This window comes from Microtus pennsylvanicus, chromosome 3 (assembly GCF_037038515.1).
Source record: "Microtus pennsylvanicus isolate mMicPen1 chromosome 3, mMicPen1.hap1, whole genome shotgun sequence".
NCBI lineage: Eukaryota > Metazoa > Chordata > Mammalia > Rodentia > Cricetidae > Microtus > Microtus pennsylvanicus.
This window is the reverse complement of record NC_134581.1, coordinates 5,532,289-5,546,015: the sequence shown is the minus strand read 5'-3', so window position 1 is coordinate 5,546,015 and position 13,727 is coordinate 5,532,289. Positions and strand designations below refer to the sequence as shown.

The 13,727-nt window shown below is 47.9% G+C and overlaps 1 protein-coding gene across 1 annotated transcript in view; it reads left to right on the top strand.

Annotated features, from left to right (window-relative positions):
- The window catches only part of Itga9 (integrin subunit alpha 9), a 307,991-nt gene that overhangs the window by 267,033 nt on the left and 27,231 nt on the right, over positions 1-13,727 (top strand). Inside the window, exons 24-25 of the mRNA XM_075964201.1 lie at positions 7,812-7,937; positions 10,301-10,420. Of these exons, the coding sequence (XP_075820316.1) occupies positions 7,812-7,937; positions 10,301-10,420 (246 nt within the window). The remainder of the gene's footprint in view (positions 1-7,811; positions 7,938-10,300; positions 10,421-13,727) is intronic.

Below are 13,727 nucleotides of genomic sequence, written 5' to 3'. Positions count from 1 at the left end.
CCAATCAGGAACTCACCAAGACTGTTATTTTGGTCTCTGGCCTTGCATTAAGTCACCCTGTCATAGCTGGAAAAGCAGAACAAACCAGGGGTGACTGATTGTCTGACTCTGTCTGGGTCTACAGCACTGTGCGGCTTGAAGTGGATACTGAACACACGAGCCTTGGGGTCGTTAGGAAAACAATGTCGTCTTTTGGCTACTTGTCAGACACTCCCGAGAAACACCTGGGAGTCATGCACATTCAGTTTTGCTGAATGGAACAAAGTGTAATTGGCTCATTTATGTTAGGTCAGGTGTAATTAACCAATTTCTCAAGCGTTTTACTGAGTCCTAAAATGAATACCGCCACAATCCTTTTGGAGCCCAGTAAGCCCCTCGTGGTGGATGGGGGTCACCATGTCTTCTGGTATCTCCCTTGCCAGAGTAGGCGGGTAGGTGGTAATTGAATTAGCAGAGCTGGCATTCAAAACATTCTCCGGGTTTCCCATCTCAAAGGGCGTGTGAATTCAGAGAATTCGGAGAGGCCCAGCAGTTAAGTCGGGAGGCTGGTCATGTTTACCCAGTTGCCATCAGCTGTGCTTATGTAATGTGATACGTGGGGGAGGGGGCAGGGAAGTAACAGGGAGCAGAATGTCGGCTGACAGAGAGACGTGGGTTAACAGGAAACATATGTTCTTGGAAAAAGCGAACCTGTGCTCCTCCATCGAGTAAGCTCTGGGCTACTTTTAGTCAGCTTCATTTGAGGGCTGCATCGAGGGGGACTCCAAGCGGAGCTCCTAAGTGATGTTCGGTTCATCCAGGCTTCCAATTGCCTATCACTGACTGCGCACCAGAGTGTGGAGCCGGGTACAGTTTGATGACGTTCTCTGTGACACCCCACCCAGCCAGTGTGTGATCAGGAGAGTGGGCTAAAGCTGATACAAAGAGGCATTAGGTCTCAGATGCATGGTTAAAATGCTCAGTGAAAGGCCAGGTATGTTGGTGCACACTCAGGAGGCAGGAGCAGGTGGGTCTTTGTGAGTTCAAGGCCAGCCTGGTCTACTTAATGAGTGAGTTCCAAACCAGCCAGAGCTAGGAAGGGAGGGAGGGAAAGAGGGAGGGGAAGGAAGAGGAAGGAGAGAGAAAGAGAAAGAAAGGAAAAGAAAAGAAAAAGAAGTATGAGGATACTACAGGCCTGAGTAGACTTCATTCCTCAGCACTGAGGCAGGTTAATCCGCACACCTCAGATCACACATCATCCGCTTTGGTTCAGAGCCTTCGTTGGCTCCTGCATCCTCCTACAGAACCACCCCAGTCCTAAGATTTGATTTGCTTGCAAGCCCCTTGTTCCGTTGTCCAAAGTGGTAACAATATGAAGAACAGAGGTTTGCAGATGGTTTCAGAAGCCACAAAATCAAGGGGTACAGGGCTGGCACAGTGCCTCGGGAGTTCTTGTTGCAGGGTAATGATGGTGAGGGTCACCTGTTAATGACAGCTGTCTCAGCACACACAGTGGCGCACGCCTTTAGTCCAGCACTCAGGAAGCAGAGGCAGCCAGATCCCTGCGGAAGGCCAGCCTGATTTACATAGTGACTTTTAGGACAGTCGGGGCTACAGAGTGAGACCTTGTCTCAGGTAGGTAGATAGGTAGGTAGGTAGATAGACAGGCAGATGGGTGGGTGGATGGATGAACGAATGATAGATAGATGATGGGCAGATAGATAGATAGATAGATAGATAGATAGATAGATAGATAGACAGACGAGGTTTCTGTCCCGCCCAGTCCCGCAGCTGTTCAGTCCCAAAGAAACACACAGAAGCCTACATCAATTATGAACTAGTTGGCCTATTAACTCAGGCTTCTTATTAACTAACTTTTACATCTTAAATTAACCCACAATTCTTGTCTGTGTTAGCCACGTGGCTTGGTACCTTTTCTCAGTGCAACGTTCTCATCTTGCTTTCTCTGGATCTGGGTGATGACTGCAGACTGAGTCTTTCCTCTTCCCAGAATTCTCCTATTCTGGTTGCTCCACCTATACTTTCTGCCTGGCTACTGACCAATCAGCATTATATTAAACCAGTACAAGTGACAAATCTTTACAGGGTACAAGACCACTGTCCGACAGAATAGATAGATAGATAGATAGATAGATAGATAGATAGATAGATAGATAGATAGATAGATAGAGAGATAGAGAGATAGAGACAGCAATCTCATGATAACCCACCAGCCCCGTGGTGCTTGAATCGATTAATTCATTTATGAAGGCAGAGCCCCACGTGACCTCTCTGAGGTCCCATCTCCAGGTACACCAACCCGTGACTGTGAGGACACGTCCACACCACGGCAGGAGCCCTCTGCTCAGGCTGGCTCTCCAGCCTTTATCTGACGCTTGTCCCAGACTGAACTCAAGGCCACTGTATGCTCCCTTCCAGCTTTGCTCTTCCCTTCTCCCTGGATTTCCTCCCCTCCTCAGGATCCACAGGAGCCTGCCAGCTCCTCTGGGTCAGGAATGCAGGCCACAGTGGGGGCTGCCTTCCTAGCCAGGGGAGGAATTTGTGGAAATGGTTGAGTCACTGCAGGGGTCCTGCTCTGAGAAGGGGATGACAGACTGTAGTGGTGGGGTGTGTGAGATCAGTGTGTAGAGCTGCAGAGCCTGGATGCTGCAGAAACGGAGTGGCCAGGGAACACCCCACAGGGATCCTAGGGTTGGGCTTTGTGAGCTCTCAGAGCTATAGGCACAGGGCAGGTCACCTAAACCCTCAGACCCTCACGCCTGTAAGGTGTGGATGGCAAATAAGAGACTCCGTGGCCCAGTTTGCCTGGCACACCTCTGATAAATGTCTGTCTCACTCTTAAATCTGTTCAAACCCCCAACTCCACTCTCAGAACCAGCCCATTTTAACAGTGGGGTATTATTTGGCCCTAACAAAAATGACATCCTTGTGGCAACATGGCCGAAGTGGGTGGATATTGTGTTAGATGAAGTGAACAGGATGTGGAATAGGAAAATCCACATGTTCTCGCCAAGTGGGAGCTGGGGAAGCTGATGTCACCGTAGTAGGTGAGACAGCAGCCACCAGGACCTGGGATGGGTGGGGGAAAGGGTGAGGAGGAAGAAATGGTCAAATAGGGATGAGGTGCGAGGAGACAGCATACAGAGGAGATGCTGAATGTCCCCAGCACAGAGGATGGATGTCCAAGGTGATGGACACTCCAGGTGCTAGATGATAGCCTCACACGTTGTTTCCCCATTTTGAAAGCTCACGCACGGGCAGAGGGGACTGCTAGAGAAATAGCAGGGAGGAGACTGAATTTGCTTCCTGCACACAATTGGGTGGCTCGCAACTACCTATAACTCCAACTGCCTGGGGTAATGCCCTCTTCTGGCCTTTGTAAAACCTGAGTGCACACACATACACAAAACCCATACCATGCTTGCTCACAAATATGTTGTTTTTTATATATTAATTAAATCACCGTTTTCAAGCCCCTATTTGACAGTCATATGATCTCCATTCTGACTACAGTAATCCCTGCACGCAGATGTTGCAAGGATCCAGTGTGTCCCAGCTGTTACAATAGTGCCTCGTGTGAACTAGGATTATCTTTTACGTCTAGACTCAGCATAGAGAGGCCCACAGACTACACCTGGCTCCCAGGGAGAAGGGCTTGAGGATGGAGCTAGAAAAGCAAGCCCTATGTGATGCTATATGCCAGCAGCCCCAGTCTGGAGGAGAGTAGAAGGGCTGTCTAAGGCCCTTCTGTCCAAGGCTAGCCCAACCACAAGCAACTTCTCTAGGTCCACAACAGACACTGTGGTCCTGAGTTTCACACATGGAAATGTCCTGTTTCCTCTAACCACAGCATGGTACACCATCTTTTTTCCACCTGGGGACAGAGGCTGGTGATGTCCAAAGGAAGGGCCAGCTTTCCTTGGCAGTGCCATCACCAAGATGTGAGCCTCAATTCAGGCTTCAAACCCCATGTTTCATGAAGAGAGACCACTTGGAGTAGACAGGACACTAACGTCTGATACCTTAGCGGCGTCCAGCCACTTGCCCTGGACGACTGTCCCACCATGTGATACCTGTGTCCTCTTGGACTCCACAGTCCAGTCTCCCACATCGCTTCCAATCTCCTGGTTTTCAGCTTCTGCTGTGTTTTCTTTGAGGTCAGGGGTTTGAGGGGACAGACAATAAAAGAAAACCCTCAATAACTGCTTTGGCAGAATCCAACCTCAACAATGTGCCCCATGTCCTCTTGTCCCTGGTTGTGGGTTTGGTAAGTACTTTTGTGCAAATTCCAATAGCCACGGACCTCCCCTAACTCCCAGGGGTCCTGCCGAGGAGCAGCCCTGGCGTGGGAAGCATTCAGGCTGGAGCAGTCTGGGAAAGTATGGGAGTGAGTGGGCAGAGGTGAGCAGCGGGCATAGGCCACAGGGCCAGCCCCTCCAGCCAACCCAAGATGCAGCTGTTGAGCAAGAGCCGAGTGTGCTTAGCATGACAAGAGAGGACTGACACTCTATGTTCCCATGACTTTGAGCAAAGATGATTAGTGCCAAGTTGAGGGTATTCCAGTGTGCTTTTTCTTGCTTTGATAAACATCTGTGGCCAAAAGCAACTTGGGGAGGAAAGGGTTTATTTGGTTTATAGCTTACAGTCCACTATGGAGGGAAGTCAAGGCAGAAACTCAAGCAGAAACCTGGAGGCAGGAGCCGATGCAGAAGCCATAGAGGGGTCCTGTTCCTGCCTTGCTCTTCATGGCTCACTCAGCCATGAAGCACCCAGCACCACCGCTCCAGAAATGCCACTGCCCACAGTGGATTGGGCCCTCCCACATCAATCATTAACCAAGAAAATTCCCAGTGGGCTTGCCCAAGGCTAATCTGAAGTTCTCTCTTCCCAAGTGCACTCTAACTTGTGTCGCTTAGACAAAATTAACCAGCGTGTGGGGGCGGGGTCTCAGTGATTGCTTGTCTACAGAACGAAAGATAAGGTGACCCCAGGCTAAGATGCTCGCTGCTAAGCCCGGTGACCTGAGTTCGATTCCCTGAGCCCAGTGGTATTTTGATGGCAAGGTTGTCCTCTGTTCTCTGCACACACATGCACACAGACATGGACACACATGTTTTCAAAAGTGTGCCACGTGATTCACAATAGTCAAGTTACAGACCGTGCCTAGATGCTCATCAATCTAAGGTGTGTTGTGTAGACATAGGGAGGTGTGTTCAGCCTTAAAGATGAGGGAAGTGTGTCAGTCACAGGGAAGGGATGGAACTGGAGATCATCGTGGTAGATGAAATCAGCCAGTCCCAGGAAGATAAGAATTGGGAGTTTTCTCCTCTGAAAGTTTTGAGGGTGGCAGGGGATATCAGTGACGTGAGAGGGAGAGTGGGAAAGGAGGAGTAAGAGAAACACCGGTGGGGTAGCATCTGCTCTTCAAGTTCCTTTTACTGGGTGCAGGCTGCCACTAATGGTCAACCACACTTGGAGAAGTCACTGAACCTAAGGCTTCAAGTCCCTTATCTGTCAGCCAAGGCCAAGAACTGTCCAATCTGGGAACTGCCATCCAAAAGCAACATTCCAGGGCACTCTGTTCCCCTTCCAACCCCAGAGCCGGCACAGAGTGGCCTGGCCTCCCGCCTGCAGGCGCTTGCACCTCCCAGGGGCTGCCAGGAGTCAGCCTTTGGCTGGGGAGTGGGGGCGAGGGAAGCAGTGGCAGAATGAGTCTCCGTGGAGAATTCTGGGCAAAAAGAGAACGATGATTGTCCTTCCTGGTTCCATCCTCTGCTGCTGCACCTAGTACTGAGCTGTGGGTACTGTGTGTGGCCTGCTCTCAAGGGTCCTTCTGCCTTCCTCTTGTCTGTATCTCCATCTTTAAAATGGCCCTGTGCCGTGGGACTGTTGTGAACCAAATGCTAAAATTAGAAAGGAGTCCAAAGCTGGTCCTGGGTGTTACCATAGTCCGTGACTGTGACCTACCCATCCTGACCAGAGGAATGCCTCCCTGCAGTAACCCTGGTTAAGAACTGAGTGACTGGATTTTAGCTGCTCCAGATCAGACCCTATGGACACCCCGGGAGCCTTCATACTCTTGGTGAAACAAGAGAACCCTGACCCTCCCAGAAAAGTGGGTTATTTCCTGATTAAATTGATTCCCATTTAACCACAGTTAGGGGCACAGCAGCCAAGGTTTTCATCCACTAGCCTTTGCTCTCTGTTTCCTGTCTCCGCATTCCACTGAGGGCAGATTGTCACAAGGCATCAGATGGTCTGACCATCGCGTCTCTGTTCGCACGCCACCCAAGAGATGCCCTGTGGACGAAGTCGTGTTCCAAGCTCTGCCCCTCCAGGCTGACACCAAGACCTGTTTCTCACCCCCTTTCTGCCACTCCCAGCCCCCTGCCCCTCTCTGCTGGCACCTGTGGCCGATGTCAGTGCCGTCCTCTCCCACTGAGGGCTCCTGTGTGAAACCAGCTAGGGTGGGCTGGCAATCAGATCCCTCTCCCTGACTGGAACCCCAAAGCAACAGTTTGGGAGCACTGAGGAACCTCTTGGCTACCTCTGATTTTAGTGAGGATCAGTAATTCTGTTCTACGAGACTCAGAGCCTTTCCAGGTACAGACCAGATGTGGGGAATGATGGCCAGGCCTACGGATCTTCTCTAGAGCTTCTATGCAGGAGACTGTGCTCTCTGGGCCTTCAGCACTGTCCACTCAAGGGACAAGAGGGGGAAGGGGAGCCCCACATACTCGAGAGTGAAAAGAGATGGACTAACAAAAGAGCCCATGTATCCAAATCTCGGGCGCCCACCATGGAGTTGATACTCCACGGAGCAGAAATGAGGACCCAGAGAAATCCTTGATGCCCTTTTTACCTCTCAAGATCTTGAGGGGTTTTATAGCATCCTGGTGGCTCCATGGAACATTCTAGAAACTGTAGACAGAAGTTTCTGTCTCACCAGGTCCCACAGCTGTTCAGTCCCCCAAAAAATACACAGAGGCTTATATTAATTATAAACTGTTTGGCCTATTAGCTCAGGCTTATTATTAACTACAACTTAACCCATAATTCTTGTCTATGTTTAACCACGTGACTTGGTACCTTTTCTCAGTGAGGCTTTCTCATCTTGCTTCCTCTGTGTCTGGCTTGTGACAGCAGACTGAGCCTTTCCTCTTCCCAGAATTCTCTTGGTCTGGCTGCCCCATCCATGCTTCTTGCCTAGTTACTGACCAATCAGCGTTTTATTAAACCAACTGGAGCAACAAATCTTTACAGTGTTCAAAAGCATTCACCCCACAGCAAGAAACTTCTAGCAGTGGGCCATGCCTGAGGCCCACTTATATGCTGATGGAACTAAGGTCCCAGAAGATCTGAGCTCCAAACCAGGGCTCTTGACTGTGTTAGCAAGTCACTTGAACTTCTTTGCCTCCTAAATGCCTGTCTGAAAGGAATCGTGTGAATGAGCTTGGGAATCAGGACTTGGAGGGTTAGAGCTATTTACTTGCATGCCCTGTGTCATCTCAGCTCAGTTATTTGAAGACTTAATGGCCACATTGCCTGTCATAACTTCTTGCTCAAATACTTCTTAGCCAGAGCTATGGTACAAGCCTATGGTCCTGGCCCCTAGGCAGACTGAGGCAGGAGGATATCTTGAACCCAGGAGTTCAAGGCCAGACTGGGAAACACAGTTAAGATCCCGTCTCACAAAACACCATTGCCTTGTAGAGAATGGTAACAGGGAAACTGTGGGCTCCACCACTGGGCCGGGTGACTCTAGGTCATTCCTAGCTTGCTGGCTCTCACGGGTCTCTCTCAATTTCTAGGTGAGCCAAGAGAAGGGCAACTGCTCTTTCCAGAGGAACCCGACCCCTTGCATCATCCCTCAAGAACAAGAAAATATCTTCCACACCATATTTGCTTTCTTCGCCAAATCTGGAAGGAAAGTGTTGGTAAGAAGTTGCTCAGTGGCTGGGACCATGAGGGTGGGCCTCACAAGGAAGGCACGTCTTAGGCAGTAGGCAGTCTTCTGCTTGGCATTTCTTATTTCTCAAATCTGGTTTTCATCAGCTGACTCAAAAAGACTCAAGGACTGTGAGCAAATCCTACTTCTCAGCCCAGGGTTTCAATCAAGACGTTAAATGGAAACCTTTAGAGCCCACCAAGCAGGACGCAAATGATTTCTCCTCCTAGAAGGAGTCTGCAAAAAATGTCATAGTTCTTCACAACACCCCTGGAAAACCTCCTAGCAATGTCTATTAAAATTAAACATATGTATTCTGCAACCCAGAGAAATACATCATTTCTGGGTCTACCTCCAAGAAGTGAATGCATATGCTATTAAAAGGCATGGGAATATTCGAAGCAGTTGTATAGTAGCTAAAATCAGAACAATTCAGATATGAGTAAACAGTTATGTATATTATACTCAGAAATATTATAGAACAATGAAAAGGAAAATGTAACTACTCATGTTCCATACACTATATAACACAAATAAGTCTCACAGAAGTTACAGTAAATGAAAGAAGTCAAGAATGAAAGAACATTCTGGAATATTTTGTGTATAAGAAGTTCAGAATTAAGGAATTTTATATTTGTGTATAAAATGTTCTGTAGCATGATGGGGGTGGTTCTCCAGGTGAAAACATGCGTAAAATATATGAACATGTTCTTTTTACCACTTTACCTCCTTAGTGCTTTTCCAAAGCCCCCCTTCCCATATCCTGATTATATTTCTCTAGCTCCTTACTTCCACCTAAGCACACCCCACCCTCGCTTATACACATCTCCCACCCCCTCAGAGAAGCCTGTTTGAGACCAGGGTGATAACTGTTTGATATCAGATTGATAACTGTTTGATATCAGATTGACAACCGTTTGATATCAGGTTTGTATTTTCTTTTTTTTTTAACTTGCACACATCTTAGCTTTGTTTCTTCTTGCTATGGCAATATACCCTTGCCTAAGCAATTTAGGAGAAAAGAGGTTCATTTTAGCCCACATTTCCCAGGGTACTGCCCATGCAGAAGTCACATGACAACCTAGTCACCTGGCATCCATAGCAAAGAAACAGAAAGGAAAGAATTAGCACATTTTCTCTCCTGTCACACAGTTCAGGACACCCTGCCTGGGAAGGTGCCACCCACAGTGGGCAGGTCCCCCACATCAATCAGCATAGTAGAGACAGGCCACACTGATCTAGACAGTCCCTCATTGAGACTGCCTTCTTAGGACTCTAGATTGGGTCAAGCTGACCATTGACACGCGTGGCGAGAGTGGCCAAGGCCCTAGGGGATAGTTAATTAGATATAGTGACATCTGACTTGCGCTGTGCACAACTCCAGGTCAGGCTGAAAATGTCCCCTGAAAGAGAAGCTTCACATACGTACATATACATGCATACATATACATGCTTATAAAGAGAGAAGCTTCACATGGGTACATACATACATACATATACGTCCTTATAAAGATACACTTCAAACACGAAAGGGAAGTCCCTTCTTGATCATTGGGAATGAACTTTCCCTTGGCAGTTTGTGTGTCCCCCTGAGGTGTCATAGGATCTTTTGTTCTTTAAGGCCCCACCAGAAACAGGCAAAAATGAGATGTGTTCTGCAGAATGTGCTCACACGGAATTAATCGTAGCTGGAAAGGATTCTTGTTCAAATCTCATGAAAGAATATCAGGATATGTAAATGTTTCTTTTTGAGAAGAATTGATTCTCCTTGTGAAATACAACTTTTCAGTGGGATTAACCACGAAACCACTTCCTGCCTGGTCGTGGTCTCCGCCACAGGCTAGTGAGCAGCTCTAGTGCCGCAAGGTCAGAAACCCTTGTACCGCCCTCTGGCCGTGACAGACCATATTGACATATTTAGTTTGGGGGGGTTGCTGGGGTATGTTATAGTTGAGGTTTTTTTAAAGCTATTCTTTATAGCAGTACAATTTATATACTAATAACAGTAATAGAATTGTGTGACATAGTTTCAAACAGAAGAAAATGGGAGATAGTTCAGGTTACCCAACCCCTCCCTGCATGCTATATTGTTTAAAAAGCACTTTTTCATAAGTGACTTTATGGGACATATGGAGTTGTGACTGGACACGCCTAATTCCTGTTTTACTCTGTGTTTTGTAGCTGGGGGCGGAATCCTGGGTGGGGTCTGCCATCAACTGCTCCCCAGGCTCCACCTCTTCCTCTTGATTTCTTTATCCTGAAATCCCACGGTCACCATCACAGATGCTTTGCTCTGTAGATGGCTTTGGGTTGTGTCTGTCTCTTAATTCCACCTGGAAATTTTCTCCTCAGGACTGTGAAAAGCCAGGGAGTTCCTGTCTGACAGTGCACTGCAACCTTAGCGCTCTGCCTAGAGAGGAGAGCCGCACAGTCGACCTGTACATGCTGCTGAACACAGAAATACTGAAGAAGGTGAGTCCCCTCGGCCCACCTATTGGGGTTACCCGGAACCCCTGGGATCAGTTCCCCACCACACTCAGGCTACTCCTCGTCAGCCTTTTCTGTCAAGAAATAGCAAGAGCTGTTTTAGGCATATGGGCCAGAATCATGAATGTCACAATCTCTTGACATTGTAACATATTATGATCATGTATAAAATCAGGCTTGAGACTGTTCATTGACTTATGAAACAGCAAACTCTCAATGTTATGAATAAGTTGATTTTGTGTTGGGCTATCCATGTTCATAGCTACATTGGGGTGTGTGTGGCACAGATACACATGCTAATTAAGTCATTTATAACCAATCAACTCTACCAGCAGCCCTAAGGTAATATTCAAATGCAGGGTATGACTGTGTTTCTAATAAAACTTTATCAACACAAGCAAACAGAGGGCCAGATTTGACACATGAAGCCTAGTTTGCCTGATTGCTCATTCAAACGATCTCCTCAAAGATGTTAGACTTGTGAGCCACAGATCACTTTGCTACTGTGAGCTTATCAAATATGGTTCCAAATCCCTGTCAGCAAATCAGCGGCCCTTAATAGAGGTTTACTGTGATTTATTTTAAGATAAGAGCTTTCTGAGAATGCTCGGTTTTGTGCCACGGAATGCTAAGGAAATAATTGGGTATAAAGGTAAAATGCACGTGTTAGTCTCAGAGTTCCTATTTGTCTTTATTTGAAAAGATTAATTGCGCGTGATGTGTTTAAAGCCATCCACAGGTGAGTACAGTTGACTTCATGGTCAGCCTTTAATTAGACCCAGCAGTGATGCCTGCCTGAGAAGATGCAGGCATGGGGATGGGGTTCGGCTTCGCTGTGTGCTTTCCTACCGTCTGTGGACATCACCTGGCATCTCTAGTTTGGAAACTGGTTTGGAGAAGTCGGGCTCACACTCAGGGCTTCTCTGGTGTACCCGCTTTCTAGAGGACCACGTTAGAGGAAGCTAGGTGTGAGCTATGCTCTATCCTCCTCCTCTAAGGAGTCCCTGCCTTACACGGGTCCCCGGAGTCTGCATACATGCCTGCCTGTCTTAGCCAGTGCTGCTGACAGCTGTGTTTCCCGTGTCACTCACTTGTCCCCAGAGTGATGGCACTGGCAGTGACGACCACTCTGCCATCTCTTCTCTGTCTGTCCCATGGCTGCTGCTTGGCCTTCAATCACAGGGGCTGAGCATAACTGTGGTTATTCGGTATTTCTCTCTAGTGACCAGTGATGTACAGGCTATGGCCTGTGTATGACCCCCAACACTCCCTCACAAAATTAATTAATTCACTAATTAAATATAAAATAACTAGAGGATACATGAACCCAAAATTACAAAACTGTTAAGTTGCTAGAAGATTTTATGAAACAGAAATATTCTTGTGGATGACAATCCTCCCATACTTACCAAGGACCACATCCCAGTAACTGCTGTTGAATCAGCCAAACCGGTGGAGCCCTGGGCAAGGGAGGGGTCAGCTCTGGGAGGCTCGTTCTCCAGCAGAAACTTAGGTCCAGAGTGCAGCCTGTGGCAAGACTGTCTTGGGAGCCACGTGCCCCACACCCCACTCCTGCTGCCTCTGAATCTGAAACAGTGTTTCGGACTTGGGCCTTAACATGGTGTCTTTAGGAGGTTGACCAGATGGTCTCTGGGCCATTGGGTCTCCCTGTGGATTTGGGGCAACAAAGACCTTGTGGCTGGCCTTGGCCTAGAGTTGTGTTTATTTTCCTTTGACCTCAAAGTCTGACTCCAGACAAGGGAATTTGAGGTTTTATTGTTTTAACCTCAACTAGTTTTCATTTGAAATGTTGGGTCTGATTTTTTAAATCATCAGAGGATAGGATTTCTTTGGAAGTGTCCCTAGAGCCTTCTTCACAGCCACCAGGGGCCTGCTGTATGCCAGCCCTTCATCTGTGTGGCCTTTAACCTAAGCGTCATTATCATCGTTACTATCTAAGGTGGTGATAACCATGATTCAGAATATAAAACACACTATCAGAGGACAGCTTTATGGCTCAGCGGGTAAAGGCACTTGCGGCCAAGCCTGTCTACCTGTCTTCCATCCCCACAGTCTACATGATGCAAGCAGAAAACTGACCAATGAAAGTTGTTTACTGACCTCTCCTGTAGGCCATGGCTGCACATGACCCCCAACATACCCACATTAATTATGTAGTTAATTCAGTGTAAGATAAACAGAGGATACAGGAAACCAAATTTGGAAAACTATTAAATTGCTGGAAGATTTTATGAAACAGAAATAAATATTCTGAGTGACCATCCTCCAAGAAGCATTATAAATGTATTTTTAATAAGGAGGGGGTGATAAGAAGAAAAAAGATGAGAGAACTGGAGAGATAACTCAGCAGTTAAGTGCACTGACCGTTATTCCAGAGAACCCGACAGAGCTCAGTTCCCAGCACACACATGGCAACTCACAGCCGCCTGTAACTCCAGCTCCAGGGAAGCCAGTGCCCTCCCTCTTCTGGCCTCTGCAGGCACCTGAACTCATCTGCACTTACCCCTCCCCCACAAATATACATAATTAGCATTAATTTTTAATAACAATGTTAGATTTGATCAGTGTAGGTCGAAGTTGGCAGCTGATCCTGAGATGGCCTTCACCCATCATTCTGTTAGCATTACAGGGAGCACAGGACTGGGTAGTGTATAAATAAGTAGAAGCTCCTTTGTCTCAGTGGCCTAGAGGCTTGGGAAGTTCAAGGGCAGGGTGCTTAGGTTTGCCTCTGGTGAGGGCCTCCTGCTACAGGGTCGCACAACACGGCATGCCTCACATCATGAGAGCCCATGTCACTCCTCGTCTTCGGAAACTGACACCACAGCATTGTGTCACAGACTTTTCCAGAGACATCTCACATGCGCACACACACACACACACCACACACACACACATTCAGGGCTGCCAGAAGCTTAGCCCTGAATTCCACACGCATATGCCTCCAGGGATTAAATTTCTGACCTTAGTGACTTCCTCCCGTGACAGAGGAACTCAGTCAGAGCAGCTGGAGACACTAAAGATACCTGACGGGCAGAGCCCAGCCATCCCACAGGGACAGCGAGGGACTCCACAGTCGGCATCCACTGTCCTGAGGCCCGAGTTTTGCCAACCCACATCTTCTCCATCCTGGCTTTGGAGTCATGTGCTTGTTATCTGGATTGTGGCTTTGAAACTGAGCCTACAGCAAGGCTTCCAACTGCTTCTGCCCACAGGCAGTGTCTCCGAGGTCCCCCTCTTTCCCCTTAGACCTGATTTATGAACTGGGTGTTTA